Source organism: Ictalurus furcatus, chromosome 17, assembly GCF_023375685.1.
Source record: "Ictalurus furcatus strain D&B chromosome 17, Billie_1.0, whole genome shotgun sequence".
Classification (NCBI taxonomy): Eukaryota; Metazoa; Chordata; class Actinopteri; order Siluriformes; family Ictaluridae; genus Ictalurus; species Ictalurus furcatus.
In genome coordinates, this window is record NC_071271.1 from 14,344,349 (window position 1) to 14,367,816 (window position 23,468).

A 23,468-nucleotide genomic window follows, 5' to 3' on the forward strand; every position below is an offset into this window, starting at 1 on the left:
CGTCATTTGTTATCTCATTTCATTGGAATAATCCTTCTCATTAAAGCCAGATGTAGCAATGTGATGAATTGGATAATGCTCCAATGATGAAACAATCACTGCTAATTAATATGGAACAGCGTATAAAAGTAAGGCATATGTACCTGGGTTGGTGGATTGAGCATCTTTCCATAAAACATTCAGTGGAAAGCTGTAAATCATTAATTCGGACCTGTTTTAAAGTTTACAACGAAGCCTTCTGGCATAAATGTGTACTGCAGAACAATAGAAGCCATCTACCATCTACAAGAGTATAATCATGATGATTTGTATTATTTTTGTTTTGCTGCATGTGTTAGGGATGATCAGACTAAAGGGTGAAGGAGTAGTCTGGCGCAGAAAGGAAATTCTGCTGTGAAGGCCTTTCATCCACGAAGGTAATGCACTGATTTGTAGTGGAACAGTGTAACTATAAGCTGAAGGTATAGTTTTATTTTACTGCCAGGAGTGGTAGATCATTCCTACTTTCCTCACTGTACTGTTCAAAATCTGGAGCGTATGAAGATGTCACAGATCTCTACTGATCACATATGTCAGGGATCCAACATGTCCTGGGGAAATTTGCTGGGCATTTATAGTCTAGGTCATGGAAACACCTGGAAGATAAATAAAATGTCCTGGAACTACAACCCCAATTCTAAAAAAAGGTGGGACACTGTGTAAAATGTAAATAAAAACAGAATGTAATGATTTGCAAATCTCATAAACCCTTATGTTATTCACAATAGAACATAGAAAACATATCAAATTGTTTAAACTGAGGAAATGCACCATTTTAAGGAATAAATAAGGTCATTTTGAATTTGATGGCTGCAACACGTCTCAAAAAAGTTGGGACAGGGCAACAAAAGGCTGGAAAAGTAAGTGTTACTAAATCTGTATTGCATGCCCATGATCTCCAGGCCCTGAGGCGGCACTGCATTAAAAACAGGCATGATTCTGTAATGGAAATCGCTGCATGGGCTCAGAAACACCTCCACGTTTCAGCACTCTTGGAACACTGCTTGTCCAATCACATTAGTAGACTAGAACTAACTGTTGTACATAAAAATACACAGTATATAACATCCTATTATTCAGTCTACTTAAATGTATTTATATAATTTTTATTTTATCCAAAGAGTCCTGTTGAGATCTCTTTGCAAGGAGACCTTGCCAAGATGCCTCATTCTGATCCAATATGGATTTTTATGGGCTTAGGTGTCAGACTGTTCCTGTTTTTGTGGAATTCTTGAACTCCGAACTTCTACTTGGTGTCACATTTAATTGTTTTAGAACTGTTAAACAAAATTTAATATAAGAAAATCTAAGAGATGATTGCCACCTGGTCCTGTCTGAAAAAGCAGTTGCCCCCCTTAACACTTAAATTACTCAATAAACTAGGTTCAGTTAATAATAGGATAATTAGGTTCAGTTAGACTAGACACATGCAGGCAAGATTACTGCTAGCCATGTTGAATCTAAACATCTCTTAAATAGAACATTTACAGCAATGTGAAGTAAGCTAAAAGGTCTCAACAAGCAGCGAACTGTGCTGTGATATTTTTTTTTAATACAGAAGAAATGGAAGAGAAAGTTATTGAAATATATAATTCTGAAAAGGGTTACAAAGCCATTCCTAAGGCTCTGGGATGCTAGTGAACCACAGTGAGAGCCAAATTGGAACAGTGGTGAATTCTTTCATAAGCTTACTAAAATTCCTCCAAGAGCACACTGACAACTCATATAGGAAGTAACAAAAAGTGACCTCAGATGAGATCAGCATTCATGATTCCACCATTAGAAAGAGACTGGGGACTGATGATTTGAAACTGGAACTCTGTGGAAGACATCGTTACCATGGGGTGGCTGTGGCTCAGGTGGTAGAATGGCTTGTCCACTAATCGTAGGGTTGGTGGTTTGATTCTCGGCCCACGTGACTCCACATGCTGAAGTGTCCTTGGATAAAAGTGCTATATAAGTGCAGACCATTTGCCATTTAGTTACCATGACGTCTGGCTTAAGCTGACACAATATTCCACAGTATGAACATCACACCAACAGTCAAACATGGTGGTGGTAGTGTGATGGTGTGTGAATGCTTATCCTCTTTGGGGCCTGGGCAACTTGCCTTATTTGACAGGACCATGAATTCTCCTCTCTAACACAAAATCGTGAAGTAATCAGTCTGTAATCTGAAGCTCAAGCACGGTTGGGTTATGCAGCAATATAACGATTCAAAGAGCAAGTCCACCTCTGAATGTCTGAGACAAACAAAATTAAGCTTTTGAACTCAATTGAGATGCTGTGGCAGGACCTTAAATGGGCACTTCATGCTCAAAAGCCATGCAGTGTAGCTGAAGTAAAGCAATTCTGCAAAGAAGAGTGGGCCAAATTCCTTCACAGTGATATAAAAGACTGATCTCCAGTTATCTGAAGCAATTGATTGGAGTTGACACAAGCAGTTATTAATTTTAGAGGGAAATGACTTTGCTGATACTTTTCATATGGTTGATATATGAAAGTATGTGCACGCCTGACCATCACAACCAGATGTGCTTGTTAAACATCTGTGTCCAAAACTATGGGCATTAATATGAATTTGGACAACTAATAAATAATACTTATAATAATAATAAAACTAATAATAATACATTTTTCATGAGGATCGTTTAGTATGATAAATATGCAAAAAGCAGTTTCCTAGTAATTTACTAGTGACGCTTGTGCATGTGTGGCTGCACAGTATGTGATTCTGACCAATAGGGGTCACTAAAGGTCAAATACTTGATTAATGTTAAGCATATCAGCTGATGTGAGTCTCAGATGACCTGTGAGCAAGTCATGTATATAAGTTGTGTAAAGTCCTAGAAAATTATTTCCTAAACCTGGGGGAATCTTGCTGTTGAATGTGGCTATGTGATATTCCATAGCTCTGGAGTAAATGTCCTCAAATCCTTGTTAATCTGGGATCTGTAACAGTCCTTTTTCATTTTTTCCTAAATAATCAAATATTATGGGTTAATTCTTATCCAAGAAAAGTTTATTCTCCAGATACAATAGCAACTACAGTGGATCTGTAAGAATTCAAAAAAATAAATTCCTATTTAAGAATATAGCCACCAATAAACATTTTATGAACCATGTACTAAAGTGTGCTAAATCTTTTACAGAATTCCCTGGTTCATATTTGGATGCTTGATTCAGCCTGATGGGACTCACACAAAACAAGACATCCATACAGCTAACCTTAACCCTAGATTTATATTCAATAAAACGTTCACATCTTCATAAGAAATGACATTATTATTATTCTGTTTTGCATGGAAGTAAAATTCCTGTTTGGCAATTTGTGGTAGATAATTTGTGTGCTATTTGGCCTGATGGGGAGATGTACTGCTGTGAGAGGTAGTTGGGCCCCATGCATCAGGCCAAAAGGGAAGCTTTACAGGGGTCTTAAGAAGTGTATTGGTTGCTGGCAACACCTTAATGACCTTGTCCCATCCGAGAGCTTCCAAGAACTCTTACTCTATACAGTGCTTTTTCCAAAAAGCACTTTGACCAGACTTTTCACACTAGTCTCTCTCTCTCTATGCAGGTTTTCTACATTTTCAGTTCAGCCACTTATTAAGAAATTTAGCAAAAACTCAAGTGACGTTGATTCAAGAGTCTGGTTCCATTCTCCAAATCCACCCTGCTTTAATGAACTCTTCACCTATTTTAGATGTTGGCTAGACTGTTCCTCCTCCCTCCTCTCTCCCTCCCTGCACTCCATTCTCTCAGCTTGTTGAGGATTAACCTAGTAGCATAGGCAGATTGGAAAGGCAAGCTTCCCATGTGGTGTGTTTGTGTGATTATGTGTATATGTGTTTGTTAGCTCAAGAATCTCCTGCACTGTGAAGTGTGAGGAAAAAGCCATAACGTGTGTGTGTGTGTGTGTGTGTGTGTGTAAGAGGTAACAGTTATGTCCGTCTGTCATGTAATACTTTTTTGCGACTAGCTTTTTTTTTTTGCAGATCCTAAGAGCATCTATTAAGTTTAGCTCTGACATCATCCACCACACAATCCCTTGGCTGCAGTTAATGACTAAAGCTAAAGATAATTACATGGTAATCAGCAAGATAGACGTCTGAAGGAGAATTTTTTATCAGTGTGCTCGAGACTCAGGGAAAAAATCGCTTTCCGGAATTAGACGCGATGCAACTTTGCTTCAGCATACCTTTTCTTGGTGCCTTACAGCTTATGTGTAAAGTTGGGTTTTCAGAGTGAGCTGAGCAGAGTGCCTCTCCAGTTTAGCCTTGAAGGGATGCTGAAAGCACTGTGAAGGGATTTACCATGGACTGGTTTCTCAGGTAGTATAAAAGTTCTCTCAATACAACTTTGAACACTGTAGTTCTTGAACCAAATATACTAGTATTTGCAAACTTATAATGTAACACAAAATGCTGCTCAATGCCACTGTGGCTGTTATAGCACCAGGTTTTGGAAAGGTTGCTATCACTCTTTTGCCATGTCCATGGAATATCAGTGTATTGTACAAAACAAAACAAGAGCGCTCAGATAAATTTATGCTTAGCGCCAGGATGGGAAGTAAAGATTAATAAAAATATGGAGGTTAAGTCAGGGTTAGGAAAAGGCAGGAGACAAAGCAAGAATGAGAAGAACAAAAAACAGGATGAAAGGAACATCTAAAAAAAAAAAAACAACCCAGATGTCTCTGCCAGTTTCTCTATATCACTGTCATTTTCTATTCTGTTAGCCCTCAGGACTCTCCTCCTCCATCTTTCCTTCTCCTTTCCTTGATCCCTCACGTCTTTGATCTGTACCCCCTACCCCTGTAGACAGACGCTGAAAAACGCACCAACATGTTTCAAAGGTCAGAGTTTGTTGGTCATGCCAACATATGCTCCTGGTGTCTGGAGAAACCACAATCGTTGGCATAACACCCAATTACTGCACATTTCATTCATACCTCTTATAAACTCAGAAATTAACAGAACACAGATGACATTTTTCCTCCATACTATTATTGGCTGTGACCTAAACTCAGTGAAAAAGATATGATATATTGCTATTGCATAGTAAAAAAAGATGATTAAATATGTCTAATTTATCCATCTCATTTATCTTGTTCTATGTTCATAACAAGATTGCCAGCACACCGTGTTACCATAAAACGTAAGTTCTAAAATATGTCTTCGTGCTCCTCTATGAGGGGAAAAACTCCGTGGCAAGGAGTCAGACTGCTGTCTGTGGCATGGGAGTTCATTACTGTTCTCTTTTGTATGGCTTAAGATAGTGATCAGTGCCGTGTGGCTGCTAGTTGAAAAACAATGCGGTGACAGGTTTTATCTGCATCGGAGGATATAAGTATATGTAAACTTCACCTCCCAAAATGACAGCATTGATTTTGATAAGGGAAAAGGGAAAATATGTTGCAAGAGCAAGGCTCTGTAATTATTTAGTATCGTGCCGGAGTTTCTTTACTTCTGGGTGTGTTTTGTAAGAGTGAAGGGTGTTAACTTCCTTACTGATAAAACATCATTTTTCTCTGCTGACATTTTTTTTCTCTTTTGGACTGCAGATAATGCAGTGTTATACACATGTGAAAACAATATCATGCGTACAACTGATATCCATATGATACTTTGTGCAAGCTTTCTTTGATTCCTTTTCTAACACATGAAGTGTTGTTATTACGCTCAGTGCTGATCGAAATAGTTCTGAGTGTAAAATGGACATGAAGTAATCAAGAATTACACCTTGAACATTTACATTGTACATGTTTTCCATGCATGTTCTTTTAGTTACAGAGATAAGACATATAGAACAGAGTTTATTCATACATACTGTATATTTTTAATTACACAATGTGCAGAATTACATGGAATTAAGTTATAGTGTGTAATATTAATCTGAAGTATACCTAGTTGTGCAGATATTGTCCAAATAAAATAATTGTATTAATTATCCTGTCAATTTAGAGATGAAAAACGGCCAGCTCCTTGTCTTAATCCTTCAACCAATATAAACTGGAGGGAATACAAAAGAACAATTTCAGTAGGATTATTAAAATCTGGGTCAGGCCTGATTTAATACATGCCAGAGTAACAGATGGGAATTCATGTACCTTGCCCTTAAATTCCATTTTTTTTCCTGAGGATTTAAGTGAAGTAAAGTTTTGGGGTTTTTTTATATATGGTCACAGTGTGTGTTTCATAATACTATATCACACTGAAATTCCTGATGTCCCTGTTACAAATGTGAACTTCCCGTAAAAGGATTTTATGTGGTAGATTAGCTAATTTCCTTAGTGGTACTCTAGTATTTCTGTAGTACTGTCACAGTCTCGTAAAGGATGTTTATTGAATCTGTTTCATTTTGCATGCTCACTCTATCTAGCCATCTATGAGTTTGCACAACAAACTCATCAGAGCATTTACCCCCTTTACACGTAACTCACATTATCAGGAAAATTAAGATGTGTTTCAGCGTTGTGCGGCTGTGTGTAGTTCATTGTAATAACGAACTATGGAGAGGAAGTAAAAGGAGAGTCCAGAGTACATCACCTGAGGGCACACCACCACATTTACACAACAGGAATAGAGCCGAGGGAGAAAGAGTGAAGGATCAATAAGGCTGGCGACCACAGTAAATGTGTATATAAGGAAAGGAGAGAGAGAGAGTGAGTGTGTGTGTGTGTGTGTGTGTGTGTGTGTGTGTGTGTGTGTGTGTGTGTGCGCAGGAGTGTTAGGGAGGTGTGTCTTATGCACTTGGCTCCCAGGGTCGGTGAGCACCAGCCCAGCGCACACAGACCCCCACAGAACCACTCCACTGCTTCACGGTAGGGTTTTACTGCGCATGCTGTGTACAGGAACATGTTTGCAAAAAAATATTGTGTGGCAGGTCTTTACTTGTGTGTGTTTGCATGCTTCTCTGTGTGTTGTACGATACATCTTGATACGCTCTATGAACTGAAATTGCTGATGGATGTGTTTATGGTAACTTTGTGCAAAGTGATTAATGATGTGAGAATGTTGATGGTTAACTTTTGCAGAAATATGAAGCAGGTCAGAATGATTTTTTTTTTAATCAGCATTTGAACGTTGAGGAAACTGTAGCAAAGTCCATGATGTGATGATGTACAACGTGATCTGTAGGTTATAATAATACTACGGGCATGCATATCCAATGCATGTTTAATATTTGTGTGTTCTTTTTATTCTTCTACCAGTTATATTTAAAGCAAAATAAAAAATTGAGAAACAATTGCAAAAAAACCAAACAAATATTCTGCTGAACAAACTGGTGATTATTTTTAAATATGTGGGGAATTTAGAGGAGTCCTATCTAGAGTTTAGTTATGTCTCTTTATATCCAATTACCCAACTGATTTGTGTGAATTCTTAAAGAAAAGAAGAAAAAAAAAGCAATCAGTACCTCAGGGTATTAAAAACTTGGCAACTAATGATAAAATGATAGCATCTTAATTATAGTTGACATCAGACTTTTTTGGGGTTCAACAATTTAGACTCCTGATAGCAAGAACAGCAATAACCAGAACAGAACATGGTCCAACTGGATCCAATAAAGTCAATTAAAATCACGCCTCTTGAATATATGAGGATGAAATGAGGACTGTTCTATTATCCGAGCTAAAATCAGTTGGAAAAAATGCAGATTAAACAGATTTTTTTCAGGCTGGAACTATTAGAACAGTTCTAAGTGGTTCCTATTTATTTCTCCCAGGGTTGCCATGTGTAAACATATTGTAGTCATATTTAAACATAAGTCTAGCTTTCCCCCAGAAGAGGAAGAAGTTTTCATTTTCCACTGGTTTCATTTAGCACTTTTTAAACACCAGTTAAAGTTTCTCATTTAAATCTATCGAGCCCTGATGTCCTATTGTGCTACTTTGGGACTTTGTGTTAAGGAAAATCGTATTTATTGTATTAAACTTTAATAATGGTAGCCGTGTGTGAAAATCAAACTCTGTGCCGATTGTTTCTGTGTAACACTTTCCACCTTCACCACACTGGATATGACCATTAAAAAAAGAATTAATAGGAAATTTAGGTGGAGATGTTTTGGTTGTACACAATTAATGATTAGGAATGGCTAATAAAATTGTAGAGCCGAAGGAACATTGGAAACCTGCTTCCACTGGAAACTTTATAAAATGCACGTGTGGGCAAACCGCTGTGCCAAATGGTTTAGATGTTTTAAAAGGCTATTCTTTTGTAAGAGAATATTGTTTAAGGTTGATAGCATTATTATGGTTATTTGGATTAATTCCTTTCTTTCTGGCAAAGACAGTGAAAGATCGGGACACAATACCGTCCTCCCTCTTGCAAAAATAAATGAATTAATTAATTAATAAAGAACAGGCAAGAGGATGTTCGTTGCTCCATTGTTGCTTTGCAAAAACTGCTTTAACTGATTATTGAGGGTTTCTTTTATATAACTACATTAAAATATGTGGTTTCTGAACAAAGAAATACAAGCAAATATTTTTTTTAATTAGTAATGCTTACAAATGACCCTTGGTGTATTGAAATTTGGTTTCTCAATTTCTTTCTTAATTTCCCCTCAAGCTGTTTTGAAATCTTGACACCACTTGATTTCCCATTATTACAAATAATTATTTATTTTTGCTGTAAAAACAGCGGGAAAGCACTGATGTCATGTCTTTAAAGTTTATTTGTCCAGCATAATTTCAGCTGAGGTAGGCATTCTTGCTCATATTTCACAACTTCGTTTCTCAAGTTTTCATTTCCTAATTTCTCTGATGATGTTTGTGTTTGTTTCATATAAAGGCAAAGACCAGACATTTCACATGTCTCACATGTTAATTACAGCAACACCATCAATGTCAAGAGAAAATAAAATAAATAAATGTGTTCTGGCAACCCCCTTGGGCGTCATGTTTTTAACCCCATGTTTCAGGGTCTGTATACATCTGCATGGTTCATATTTGTTGTAATTTGTTTGTTTAAATTATTTGACTCACATCAGTCAAATAATTCATCTGGACTGGACTGGATTGTGTGTGTTTTCCATGTCACCAGTGTGGATTTTCTGACGTGACCTATAAAAATCTGTTCTCTTTTTCGCAGCAGGGGTTAATTGGAGCTTGTTAAAGTGGACTAAACAATCAGGTCCATTGCTGCCATCTCTATATTCTCCTGATCTGCCAGTCCATCTTTTCTTCTCCATCGTCTTAGTCCCCTCATGGGCGCCATATCAGCCAGTGCTAGAAAACTTTCATCAGAGCCAATCCCAGCATCTCACCCTTGACCATGGAGATGAAACAGGCAGTGATGATGAACCAAGAGGACCAAGACGAGAAGGACAAATCTGAAGAAAATGGCAGGCTGGTGGATGGCAGCATTGCTGAGAAAGGGCAGAAACTAGTCTCGGGGCCCACACAGGTTTCAAACGGGTACCCCAGCACATCGGCTCAGAGCCCAAGGGAAGGCACCGGGGCTATAGCGGACAAGACAAGTGCTCCTGGGGCATTCAGGACGCTTGTGGTCCAGCAGACCAGTCTGGATCCACCCAGAGAGACATGGAGCAAGAAGGTGGATTTCCTCCTGTCAGTCATCGGCTACGCAGTGGACCTGGGCAACGTGTGGCGCTTCCCATACATCTGCTACCAGAATGGAGGAGGTGAGTTTATGGGCAGAAGACAGAGCAAAACATTTACACCACATGACAGTAAGCAGGCACAATTTCACGCATGACATTCTGCCTGATGTAACCTAGAATACGACTGAAACCATACATGATCAATTCGATTCTACGTGCTTTCGAGAGAACAAATAGACAGTGTGTTATTTTATAGGGAACTCCGCTGTTCTTTCTCCTCTTTATACTCGACTGCTCACGTTCTCACACCAAACAGGATTCAGCCTCCTTCCTTTGAATTTGAAATAATAAAATCTTTGTAATTTCCTGTTCTACCGTGCAAGATGGGAGGGCGAGTGAGAGATAGAGCAGCTAGGGACACACTTGCTACTTCCAACACTAATTGTGGCTTTCATGAGAAGGACTTCAATCTCTTATTGTTTAATAACCTGCCTCGCAGCTACTAAATCAACTGCTATCTTTGCACTGATGTCAAAAGCACACAAATAAAGCTTTAATCAAACAGGGAGGCTTGTCTGAACTGGTGCTGCCTTTCTCTACCACTCTTTACTTTGGCAGAGTGAAACATACATACTTTTCACAATTTTTTGTTGTTGTTTCTCAATAACCATCTCTTTGATGTTTTTGTTTTTTTAAACACCTTTTGGTATGAATGAATGTGATGAAGGTTGAGGGTTTTCATTAGAATTTCAGACAATTCAAGTATTTATCACACGTTAAAACCTGTTGAAAAAGTATTCCTATCAAAACTATTTGTCCAGGAGCGTTCCTGTTGCCCTACCTGCTGATGGCGGTGTTTGGCGGGGTTCCTCTGTTCTACATGGAGCTGGCGCTTGGGCAATTCCATCGCAGTGGCTGCATATCCATCTGGAAACACATTTGCCCCATCTTCAAGGGTAAGACTTCCCTCTCTTTCACAGCTCTCACTTCTGAGTAGGCATGTCCAAATAATATTGGTCTATAATATACTCCTGTGTATTCAACACACTCAATATTGATATTGTGGGCACTTCAGTATATCATTCCTCTGCTTACATGTTTGAGGCGGCTTTTGAGAATCCTTTCCACGTAAAATACTGATAAAAATAAGTGCGAGAATTTTCTAGTACAATATAAGGCTAGTTTCATGCACGCTGATAAGAAGGATAAGGAATTAGCATGATATGAAAATTTAATTTCAGAACCTTCCTACATTTATGAGTAGAAAAGCAGTCTAAGTTGCTCCATGCCTTCCATCTAACTGGTGCTAGATGGAAGGCATATGAGTGACGAGACTGATAATGCACTCTTTCGTGACTCGATCCCAATTTCTCTCTAGTGCCTGTGTGCCGCTTTGTTGATAGCTGTTGTACTGTCTGTTATGGAAATTGTCACATTTCCTTTGCAAAATGCCAGCTTCTATAGAACTGTGGTTTTACAGAAATGTCCTAAATGTCATCAGCCCGTCTCTTTCTGAAGTGGAAGATGCTTGAAGCAGAGTGAAGCCGATGAACTTCTTTTACTGCATCTCTTTTGTAGGTATTGGCTTTGCCATCTGCATTATTGCCCTGTACATTGCCTTCTACTACAACACCATCATGGCCTGGGCTCTGTATTACCTGTTGTCCTCCTTCAGCACAACGCTTCCATGGACGACATGCAAAAACTCCTGGAACACAGCCAACTGCAAGCAGTATCTGTCCACTGACAGCAACGTCACCTGGACCAATGAATCCACCTCGCCTGCCGAGGAGTTCTATACGTAAGTGCATGTAAGTGCCAGGAGCATACAGAGGAGGCCAGAGAGTCAGCGAGGGAGGATTAGCATGAAGGAAAAACCCCAATTCCTCAGTAACAGCAGAAAGTTTCATATAGATTATGAGGATGTAGGCATACATATGAGCAGCCCCTCACACTAGAAGCGCATATGTCAGTGTCTTTTGTAGATCTAAACCACTGGTTAGCTTCACTTTATTCTGAGGTTTTAGGGGAGATTTGCAGGCTTTGCTGAGATTTAGGCTTATTACACACTGGGAGCCAACAAGCTTTTCTTGGTATATCAGCAGGAATTTCCTGTTTTCCATATAAATGTGTTTCCCTTTGACCAGTTGTAAATTCTCACTCACCACCCTTTTTCTCAGCACCCCTATTCACCTTCAGTTTCCACTCTTTTATAATTCTGCTATTAAAAATGTTCCTTTTATGTCCCCTCAACAATGCATGCAGCTTCTCTATTCTATCTACACTTACACCCCCCTCTCTCTCTCTCTCTTGTTCTCTCTCTCTGTCTCTCACTCTCTCTCTGTCAATGTTTCAGACGGAAGGTGTTGCAGGTGCACCTGTCCCCAGGTCTTCATCAACTGGGTGCGGTGAGCTGGCAGCTGGCCCTCTGTCTGCTCTTCATCTTCACCATCGTCTACTTCAGCATCTGGAAGGGGGTTAAGACTTCCGGCAAGGTGAGGAGAAGAAAAAGCAGTATATTTTTAAGGAAATATGTAGATTTAAACCTCATGGGGCTTCGAAGTGGTGCAACAGTCTAGGAGTTTACAACCCTATCACTGGGAGATCACAAGTTTGAATCTCAGCTACAGCTTTCTTGGGCTGGGAGTCCAGTAATAACCATGGACAGGAGGACCCAGAACTCATATCATAAGCTAGCTAACTTACTTGTGCTTTTCTCTGGTAGGTAGTATGGGTGACAGCGACCCTTCCATATGTGGTTCTGTTGATCTTACTGGTGCGAGGCGCCACTCTGCCCGGCGCATGGAGAGGCGTTGTCTTCTACCTGAAGCCTGACTGGGAGAAGCTCCTGAGCACTACGGTGAAAAGAATAAACAAACTAACAGCAAGCTTGATCCTTAGTGAGATGTTTTGTATTGTGATATTCTATTTAATGTCCACCTTTTACATGATACAAATTTCTCTCCTTCTCTTTGTTTGTTAGGTTTGGATTGATGCAGCAGCCCAGATCTTCTTTTCTCTTGGTCCAGGTTTTGGTGTGCTCCTGGCCTTTGCCAGCTACAACCCCTTTCACAACAACTGTTACAAGTACAAGGCTATATGATTTCAAATATGAAACATATGATCTTATCTGTTCTTGGTTGTTTCTCAAAACTCACCTCTAACCAGAATGGCTTCGGTCAATATTAAATACTGTTTGAGCTATATAACTAAAAAAAAAAAATCAAAATATGACTATTACAATATTAAATATAAACAGGTTTGTTATTTGTAAATCATTTACACTTTCTTATAAAATGTGTACATGAATTAATTACACATGAAGTAACTCGTTAAATAACTAAAAATGCAGAATTCTGTAAATAGTTTCTATTTGTGTTTTAGAGATGCGTTGGTGACGAGCTCAGTGAACTGTCTGACCAGCTTCATGTCAGGCTTTGTGATCTTCACCGTACTGGGATACATGGCTGAGATGCGGAAGGAGGGGGTGGAGACAGTAGCAAAGGATGCTGGTGAGAAGCAGAAGCTTTATTTGTAGCACCATCTTAAATGTATGTCAGTTCCCTTACATACAGTATGACTGTAAAATGGAGCTAACTTTTACTTTCTATAAAACATGCTAAAGAGATATGTTGATACAGTATGTGTGTTAAGAGTACACAGAAGCTTATTGAGGCTGTACTTTCTACTGAAGCTCTTCATCAAATTTGCCTTTCGTTGTAGGTCCCAGTCTACTTTTCATCGTCTACGCGGAGGCCATCGCCAACATGCCTGCTAGCACTTTCCTTGCTATTATCTTCTTCCTCATGATCATCATGCTGGGATTAGATAGCACGGTGAGTCTCTCTGTCCCACTAGTTAATTAGCCCAGCTACTGGGAACCTATCTTAATGATAGCATGTGGAGCTCTAAGCAGGTTTTTACTAAGCATTTAGCTTATCAGCTAAGAGCACAACATTTTGGCTGACACAGTATTCTCTGCCAATTGCTGTACTTAGGCTGTTGGTCACTCTGCTGTCCCTGGTTTGCCCTTTTAAATGCCTCTTTCCTAAAGGATCATATTAAACCACTCATACAGTTTCTGTGGTAAACAGCCACAATGAATGACAGCATGTGCTTATCACGATGCACTAATGAGATTATCGGTGGGTCTGGTCTTTGTTCCTGCTCAACGCTTGGCTTTGTCAGAATGCACTGAGCTGTGAGTGTGTATTTGTTACAGTTATAGTTAACGCCAGTGTCTGCATTGTGTAACCAGTGGCACCCACTTTATTAGCACCATTTATGTCTCCACCTGCAGTTTGCTGGGCTGGAAGGAGTGATCACCGCCATGTTGGACGAGTTTCCCCACCTGTTGGCCCGCAGGAGAGAGTGGTTTGTGCTAGGTCTGGTGTGTGTCTGCTACCTGGGAGCTCTGTCCACACTTACCTATGTGAGTCCCCTCACATTCCACTGTGCATTGAAATAACAATGAGACTGTATTCTGTAACCATAGCAAATGACAAAGTATTGATTATTTGAATTTCTTTATTATTGTTTAAAAATGTATCAGTGTGGAAATAAGTGCTGTTACCAGTGTGATGTTGATATAGGGAGGGGCGTTTGTGGTGAAACTGTTTGAAGAATACGCAACAGGCCCTGCTGTCATCACTGTAGTCTTCCTTGAAGTCATTGCTGTTTCCTGGTTTTATGGTAAATACCTGAACTTCATCAGAGTCACCTAGGGAATCTTCTGTTTTTCTGTAGTATATTATGTGGCCTCATTTTGTGTCTGTGTGTGTATTGAGGGACGACACGTTTCTGCAATGACGTGCACCTGATGCTTGGCTTCTCCCCCGGACTGTTCTGGAGGGTGTGTTGGGTGGCCATCTGCCCCTGCTTCCTACTGGTCAGTCCAGCCACAAATGAAACAAGCCCAAAACATACTCGCATAACCATATACTTTAGTCTCTTTGACATGGTAACACCAGGGATATTTAGGGTCTTTTCACACTTGCCTTGAATATTCAAATCCATACCAAGGATTGAGTCTTACCTTGTTTGGGGGAGGTGACATCATTATCATCACATATTGGGGAAAATGAGGGAGAACAGGTACATCTGTTTATTGTTCTTATCAATGTTTTTAAGTAGTTGGTTCTTTGTGTTTACTTGACAACGGTTCAGCTAAAACTTTTCAGTCAAAGCTACTATCTTTTATACAACACTAATTTATGAGTTTTAATGTTTTCTACACTCCATATATCTAGAAGCCATTATATCTAATCTGCACCCACAATATACATCTTCCTGCCATTGTTGAAGCTGAAACAGGACATTACTTGACAAGTTCAAACAAGCAAGCTATTCAAAGTTCAGCCCTATGTGCTGATTACATGGTACAGTTTGCACCTGAGTTCATTTGGTTTCAGAGATCGATTCCCTGAACTTCACACGGGTTCAAAAGCTGCTTTTAGTCTCAACCAAACAGCATCAGGTTTGGAAAAAAAAAGTATGAAAGTGCCCACTATTGCATCATGATGAAAAAGACACAACAGATAGAATGGTGCTAAGTAATATTAGATTTAATCAACTAAGACATAGGGGTGTAGCCATCAAGTTGCTGCTCCACCTGACCTCAAATCACATCTCTAAGAGGCCATTTACACATTGAAATTCAGGTAGAATTGAATTATAATATCTAGCTCGTATTGATTGAAAATATTGTAGCATTCTATTCTGTATTACATATTTTGAGTATTAGGAGCAACTGTGGAGCCAACACAGTAATGTCAAATCAGGTACTTTGCAAATGCAACTTTTCCCCTTAATAATTACCTAATTGTCCTATAAATCAGTGATGAACATACCACTAAACTTCCCATCTAACAGGAAGCTTATTTGTTCCATGTGTAATTTGTTTATAGTTCATCATTGGAAGTTTCCTGGCCTTTCCTCCTGAGGTGAGGCTGTTTAACTACCTGTACCCATTCTGGACCACTGTACTGGGCTACTGCATCGGTGTCTCCTCTTTCATCTGTGTGCCTTCCTACATGGTCTACCACCTGCTCACCACCAAAGGGACCTTCAAACAGGTACGCCAGCAACAGAAACAACAGCACTTAAACCCATCTGTCATTATGCAGTAGCGCACATGTGACAAAGAGGAGATGCAGGTAAATTAGATAAACACACTCTCATAAGACTGTGACTCACATTATCCATTTAGTCTGCACGAGACGTGACGAGAGATGCAAGCACGGTCCAGATGCCGCTGCCGTCCTGCTTCTCGTCCGGCTGCTTTTGATAGAGCTGTCAGTCGGGACGATTTCTGCGTGTTTGCATATGCCTTAAATACACAATGGTGCTGAAAGGGTGTGTCAGATAGGATGTGTGTTTAGTATTAGAGCTGTTAACTGGTGGTAAAGACACACGTCCGTGGTGTAAGTGAGGTCAGTTGGTGTGTAGCATCCACCTGGGTAATGCGACGGTAGCCATAGTGCAGTTAGGGGGCCATGATAGAAACCCTGAGGACAACGGGGTATACCCCTACCCTTTTACGATAAGTGTCCTGAGATTTTTAACATCTCATCCAAAATATCGTGTACCTAACACTGGGGCATTAGGTCTCACACAAACCACAGGGTGAGCTCCCCCTGCTGGCCTCACTAATATCACTACCAGCAGCAACCTTAGTTTTCCCCCAGGAGGTCTCCCATCCTGGTACTGGCCAGGCTAAATCCTGTTTAGTTTCAGTGGGAAACCAGGTGAGAAGGGCAGGGAGATATGCTCTGATACTCAGAGTGCATGTTCATTTCCAACACACTTGGTTTTAAAGTTTTGAGGGTTTGAGGTTTTCATTAACTGGTTCAGATGTGCTCTAGGTGTTAGTAATTTCCAAAATCATACCCTATTCACCATATTGTGCATTATTTGGGAAATTAAATAAATGAAACTTTAATGATGAATATCCAGGTCCCACCACATGCCCTACCTAGTACAGTATACCCATAATACACTGTAAAGGCACCATTTCAGACACATCAGTAGTCTACACACTCACTAACTGATTATTGTTGCAAGGAATATGGGTGTTTATTAAGCTCTCATTTGGCTGGCTGAAACTTACTTTGGGATAAAAATAAAGCAGAGAACGTAGTTTGAAAGGACTTCTTCTTTTCCTCTAACTCTAATGAAATAATGGAGTTTAACAGTCAGAGCTGTTTGACATTTATTGTTCATGGGCACAGTAAATCAGTGCTCAATATTCCTTTAGCTATTTTATACATAATGATTTACCAGACTAAGAAAACACAATGCACTTGTCATCATCACATGTGGAGGAAAAAAAAAGTGTACATCATGGAGACCCTCACACTTTTCTCCTGAAATTCCAAAAGCAGTGCAGCTAAGCTGAGACCAGTGAGAGAAAACGCTTAGAGCATGGATAGAGTTCTGTCAGAGCATTACAAATTATTTCTTGCGAACTATAGAATTTCTAGATAAATTAAGTCAGTTTGTTATGGTGGAAGGAGCTCTTTGGCTAGTTGTTCTTAATTGATTTTTTAATTTCCTAATTGGGTTTTTCTAGCCAAACCATATATGTTTAAAAGATGCCTTTTTAAAATAATTCACAATGTTGCCATATCCAACGTGTCATTTTAGGCTTCAATTATTTCTGGCCTGGAATTTAGAGTAGCTCTTCCCCAACAGGAAGAAAATAACTCACAACTCACAGTAGTTTAAGCAGAGGGTGTGAGGTCGATTGGAGTGTGTGGAAGGCTTATTAGTGTTTTTTCTTGAAATTGCATTTTGCCTCACAGGCAGCAGGGGACTCCAAACTACTGCACTGAATTGTCTGTCTGGCAGACTGCATCGGACATGACGTCCATATACTGTACATGCCAGGTGTAGCATATACATTTCATAACCAAATTCATTAATTAGGAATTTTTCTAACTGTTTTCTGATTTCTGATCATCCCTTCATTCATTTACTTATGACTCTAAAGCCTGTAGTCTAAAGCAGGGGCAGTGGTACATCATTGGTTAAGATGTTGGACTACTGATCAGAAAGTCATGAGTTCAAATCCCAAGCAGCCTCTGCTGGGCCCTTGAGTAAGGCCCTTACCCTCAACTGCTCAGTTCTATAAAAATACAATAAACTGTAAGTCACTCCGGGATAAGAGTGTCTCCCAAATGCCATAAATGCAAATGGAAACATAGTCCACAGTATGTATTGCTCACTCATTCTCTTCTCCTCAGCGTCTGATGAAGAGCATCACCCCTGAGCCTGCAAACATTGAAGGCCTGCACAGAGATATCATCATCACCAACGCGGTGTGATTGGAGACCCTTCGCCCTCTGCTGGACATGTAGCACAAGTGGGGATTTCAGCCCTCCTTCATATCCCAGATTTGCCAAAGGCATCTCCATCCAGAACATGCGATGGCTGGACTCTTGCATCCAGCAATCTAGCTGCTCTATTTCCCATCATTACTAAATGTGGCAGCGTTCAATGTACACGTGAGATAGCATCTGCCATAAAGATATATCTATTGGGTATTCGAGTCAGGAGTCTAGTAGCACAAATGTCTTTTTGGTTTTTGTCACCATTTTGTGATTTGTTATATTGTTTCAAACAAATGTACTAGAAGTACTAAAGAAATCACAAATGGGCAGTGTACATAGTATACGCATGTCTCACTCTGTTTAGCACTTTCAGATCAAATATGACATCTGAATGCATAGATCCCCCACCAACTAACAGTTTTGTTTTATATGCATTTGACATTTCAGGTAGCTTTTACATATTTTATATATATATATATATATATATATATATATATATATATATATATATATATATATATATATATATATATATATATATATATATAATCTTTATGAAGCCAAATATAATTGGATATGACTTTTATTCCTGTTAAATTTACTTCACAGCTCCTTATGGTTTGGGGGTTTGAACTCCTCAGACAGAGAAAAAGCAAGCAAGGTTTGTTTTGTTACACATGTGTGTATGTGTGAGTGTTTGGGTGTAGGTGCGCAAATATCTATTCATCACACTTCTTTGGAATCATCATTGTGGAGAGTGTCACTGCTCACAGTTGTCAAATTTATCAAAACCACAAAATACACATAATGTGACTACAGCATCCTACACGTAACATCAACTTACTTTGGACCGTTTGTGTAATTGCAGTGATGTAATGCATCTTTCTCTGCCTCCCTCATGAAATTGGAAACCAACTGCCAACACAGTGACTCTTTCTTTTCCATGTTATATGTGAATAACAAAGTAGCAGAAACCAAATACTAGTGTGCTTGTTACAAATGGTTCAACTTTAACCCTAAAGACCTGGTTTTCTTGGGGGGAAAAACTAGTAATAACTGAAAGTACAAGTATGTACCTGTCTGTTTTGTGAGTGTTGCTATTTGTGTTTTTGTCATGTGACAACCTGTCAAGCTCTTTGAGAGGACATATACGGGTGTGATGTTCGTTAGTTTTCAAAGTGTGTGAGCTTTAAGTAAATGTAGAAAAGCCAAAAGCCATGGTTCGATCTGTTAGTGTGTGCGCACGCATGCATGCAGACATGAATGTATTCTTTGTATTTAGTGTGTGCCTCAAAATAGTGATGCCTCTTCCTCCTCCCTATCTTGTTCATGTCTTTACAATTTACTCTCTAGCAAAGTAAAAATCTCCTGTACTTTATCGATGTATGTCTACATGACTGTTATATGAATACATATAGAATAAAGAAATATATGAATTATATATGAATTATTAGAGAAATAAAAGTATATGTATTAATAATGTGCTTTATTTAATGCTTGAGAATATTTTCAAAATACACAATATATATCATTCCACAAGGGTTAATGTTGTCACCCAGAAGAACATTGTTTCTTCCTCATATTGTTTCAGGGAGTTTTTCCTTGCCACTGCCACCGCTAACTTGCTTATTAGAGATCTAAATCTATATACAGATTTCTATAAAGAACCTTTTCTAAAAGGATAACCTTCTATTGTAGGGTTTAAACGGATAAAAGCATTTACCGTGTTGTTTGACAAAATAAAAAACAACTATAAACTTCAAATATATTTTAGTTTAATGTCTATAATGTCTACAGTGATGTCACGGTGGTCCCGGGTTTGATCCTGAGCTCAGGGTACTGCCTGAGTTTCGCATGTTGTAAATGTATCTGTGCGAGTTGCCTGTGGGTTCTCCAGTTTTCCTCTCATCTCCCAAAAACATGGTGATAGGTGGACTGGCTGTGTTAAATCACCCTAAGTGTGTACAAATCGCACCTTGAGATAGACTAGAGTCCCATCCAGGGTGTATTCCCACCTCATGCCCAGTGTTCCTGGCATACAGTTGTGCTCATAAATTTGCACACCCCTTGTAGATTTAATAATTAAAAAATTAGATGCAAAATGTTAATAATTTTTAAAAAAATAAGAGGGCTCATTAAAATTGCATTTTATTTTTTTATTTAGTACTGGACTATATGTAAACATCTGTTATGTGAAATATCTTCTTCAGGGCAGTACTAAATAAAAAATAAAATGCAATGTTTATGGTCCCTCCTATTTTTTTTCAATTATTAACATTTTGCATATTCTGCAAGGGGTGTGTAAATTTATGAGCACAACTGTAGCCTCCAGATGCACCATGACCCTGACCGGATACGGCGGTTACTGACAATTAATGAATTAGTTAATGTCTACAATATTTTAGTTATGCTTACAAATAAATGATTTAGCGTAAAGGGAAAGTTCCTCTTTAATGAGAATATTATGTTGGTTTTGTTATATAAAAATCACTGATACTCTTAACATGGTAGTTTGGAAAAGTCTATTGTGATGTGCTTTATCCTGATACAGATATCACATTATTATAGCAATAATTATGCATATTCTATAAAACTGTTAATTACATATCAATGGTCCCTTTAAAAATATATTTGAAAACTTTACAAGCAAATAACAAACAAACAAATTCCAACTCCAAGGAAACTCCGATCTAAACCTTTGGAGTGACTCATGTCTTAACATTTATGCCAAATCTGTTTTATTTATTTGGCAGAATTTCTTACACAGGTGTTAACTAAAAGAAATGATTGCTTGCTGTTTTCAGCAGTAAAACAAGACCTTAATTATGAGATATTTCCTAATGAATTCTCCTCCGAATTAAGAAGTGCTATTCATTCCAATTTTATTAGTCAAAGTAACCATTATCTCACCAAGATTTTATTTAATTTCTTCACCATGAACTAATAACAGAGTTTAACTACAGCTCATGAACTCTCCTAAGACTGCTTTTGAGAATGTTTTTGTCTATTCTTTTTAGGAGGTTCTGTCTCCTCTTTGTCCTCACTCCATCCATTTAGATCTGAGTACTCACTAATGACCTTTCTGAATTGACACCTTGTTGGTATGAAGGGGCTTGTGTACTTAGGAGAACCTCAGGGTTGTCACTGGGCGTTTAATGCTACCAGTAGAGCCATCCTTGGTGAACAGATCTGAGTAGAGAGGTCAGACAAAGGACGATCCTAGGCAAGCACTTGGACACTGGATCACCTCATAAACCAGTTGAGCTCAGTCTGAAATGACGATGTGTGGGCTTACCATCTGCAAGATGAAGGGTGAAGGTCAGGTGCAGTGCCAGTTGGGCAGCAGGCATGACATGGACAGTCTTAGATGGACTAGACCTTTGACTAGATATTGTCTACCTTGTGTCTACACACAGTAAGGGTTCCAGTACCAAATATGAGGATGGGGTAGTCTCTCTCCTACTTCAGGGTTCCCACAGGAGGCCTCAGTCAGGTGTGTCTGGATACTCACCAGTCCCAGGAGAAGGTCCTGGAAGTTGGAGTTTTCCCTAGTGGACAAGAAGGTTGCCTCTATACCATTTTGAATATCAGGATGGAAAACTCAGACTGCTGTTTGTGTGCATCAATTTCATGGTGGGAATGATAGAGATATTTGGAGAGGTGTAATTGGAACACCCTCCTAGAGCTGAACCTGAGACCTGAGTAGTGAAATGTTGTTAGACTTTTGTACGATCCCCAGATTATTAATAATGAACACTTTATTCAAACACAAGGTTGCTAGTACGTTTACTTTCTATAAGAGTACCGTGTGTCAAAGGTCAATGATCAGTTTTGTTATTGCATCATTAGACTTGTGGCTAATGTTTTGGAACTTACGTAAAGACAGGCTCAAAGCTATCGACTGGTCGTCACTTGGTGGTGAGTTGTGATTTGTTGCACAGGGCACTGGCCAAGCCATCTGGGTTGTTTGGGTGTGTCTGCTGGAAGTTTCTGTGAGGGATAAATGAAGCTGTGACTAGAAGGCTGTTGGTGCCTGATATGGCTGCAACCCTAGAATGCAGTGGTGGACCCCTGTGGTGAGGTATGCTGTCAAATTGAAGAAGGAGGCCTTCGGATTAATGCTCACAAAGAGGTCTGGTGATTCATTTGAGATAGGAGAGGATTCACTCGATAGTAGGGCCAGAAGTTCTGCAGAAGCAAAGATTTGGGCATGAGGTTGGGGGGAGTTTGAAGAGTGCATGGAAAAAGACTTTTGGGTTTCCTCAGAGAAATTCTAGCAAACTGTTCAATGCCTAAGGAAGAGGATATGAGACCGTTTCACAAGGAATGTTGAGCAATGTTACTGAGTGATGGAAGGAGCACTTTGAGAAAGTCCATAACCCAGCGGACATGCCCTCCTTTAAAGAGGCAGTGCCAGAAATATCTGGTGTTTTGGAGTCTATCTCTGTGGCTAAAGTTACTATGCTGGTTAGAAATCTTCATCACAGCAAGGCCGCAGGAGATGGATGAGATTCAGCCCGAGGGGTTGAAGGCTCTGGAGGTATTTAACAGGCCCCTTCAATGTTTTACTCTCTATGCATGTGTTATCAAGTGGATGTGAGATATAGTATATTAAGTAATATCTTTCTTTTTTTTTTTTTTTTACAGATCAGAGAATTCTAGTCTTACAGGAAGGAGAAGATTATATGTTATTACCAAGAATATTCCTCCTTAAGTACTCATATCTACTCCCTTTTCTTAGAATGTGCTTATCAGTTTCTTTTTCCTTTTCTTTTTTTTTAAATGGCCAAAATGTGCGATCTGCCAAGGTGCTGTTCTATATTTCATAATTGTGCAAATGATGTTACTATCAGTAAATTACACAAAGCAAATGAGATAACCCTTGTGAGTAAAACTGATTAATCACACTCCTGTTTTTCGTGACAGACAAGCTATGATGGTGAGACGAATTCGAGAAATGGCCATCTATATTGTCATCAGGGCTTAATCCATCCACCTACTCTGCGCCCCCAGCCTTAGCAAACACTTCACATTGTTCATTCTTACACATGGAATACATACAGGATACATGCAGTTTTGAGTTACAGTAACAACAGGCTATATGACGACTTCCCAAAAGCCATGGTTCGATCTGTTAGTGTGTGCGCACGCATGCATGCAGACATGAATGTATTCTATGTATTTAGTGTGTGCCTCAAAATAGTGATGCCTCTTCCTCCTCCCTATCTTTTTCATGTCTTTACAATTTACTCTCTAGCAAAGTAAAAATCTCCTGTACTTTATCGATGTATGTCTACATGACTGTTATATGAATACATATAGAATAAAGAAATATATGAATTATATATGAATTATTAGAGAAATAAAAGTATATGTATTAATAATGTGCTTTATTTAATGCTTGAGAATATTTTAAAATACACAATATATATCATTCCACAACGGTTAATGTTGTCACCCAGAAGAATATTGTTTCTTTCTCATATTGTTTCAGGGAGTTTTTCCTTGCCACTGCCACCGCTAACTTGCTTA

At 39.1% G+C, this 23,468-nt stretch overlaps 1 protein-coding gene across 4 annotated transcripts; it reads left to right on the plus strand.

Annotated features, from left to right (window-relative positions):
* Positions 1–27: 27 nt before the first annotated feature.
* On the plus strand, positions 28–18,414 carry slc6a4a (solute carrier family 6 member 4a). 4 transcript variants are annotated; one of them, XM_053646894.1, is made up of 15 exons: positions 4,114–4,370; positions 6,764–6,862; positions 9,135–9,687; positions 10,428–10,562; positions 11,185–11,407; positions 11,963–12,101; positions 12,332–12,466; positions 12,590–12,693; positions 12,991–13,118; positions 13,330–13,442; positions 13,907–14,038; positions 14,199–14,298; positions 14,394–14,494; positions 15,513–15,680; positions 17,850–18,414. In XM_053646894.1, exons 3-15 carry the CDS (start codon positions 9,318–9,320, stop codon positions 17,928–17,930), a joined length of 1,929 nt encoding a protein of 642 aa, XP_053502869.1. In that variant the 5' UTR covers positions 4,114–4,370; positions 6,764–6,862; positions 9,135–9,317; the 3' UTR covers positions 17,931–18,414. The 4 variants fall into 4 exon arrangements, with proteins under 4 accessions (XP_053502871.1, XP_053502870.1, XP_053502869.1 ...); XM_053646896.1 differs by lacking the exons at positions 4,114–4,370; positions 6,764–6,862 and adding an exon at positions 28–416; XM_053646895.1 differs by lacking the exons at positions 4,114–4,370; positions 6,764–6,862 and adding an exon at positions 28–416 and having other exon boundaries at positions 9,138–9,687.
* The last annotated feature ends 5,054 nt before the right edge of the window (positions 18,415–23,468 follow it).

Bases quoted from the DNA above. Each gene is read 5' to 3' on its own strand.
- slc6a4a (XM_053646896.1), top strand. From the start codon at position 9,318: ATGGAGATGAAACAGGCAGTGATGATGAACCAAGAGGACCAAGACGAG. The intron at 13,443-13,906 runs GTGAGTCTCTCT...CTCCACCTGCAG, and splicing joins TGCTGGGATTAGATAGCACG to TTTGCTGGGCTGGAAGGAGT. The intron at 14,039-14,198 runs GTGAGTCCCCTC...ATGTTGATATAG, and splicing joins CTCTGTCCACACTTACCTAT to GGAGGGGCGTTTGTGGTGAA.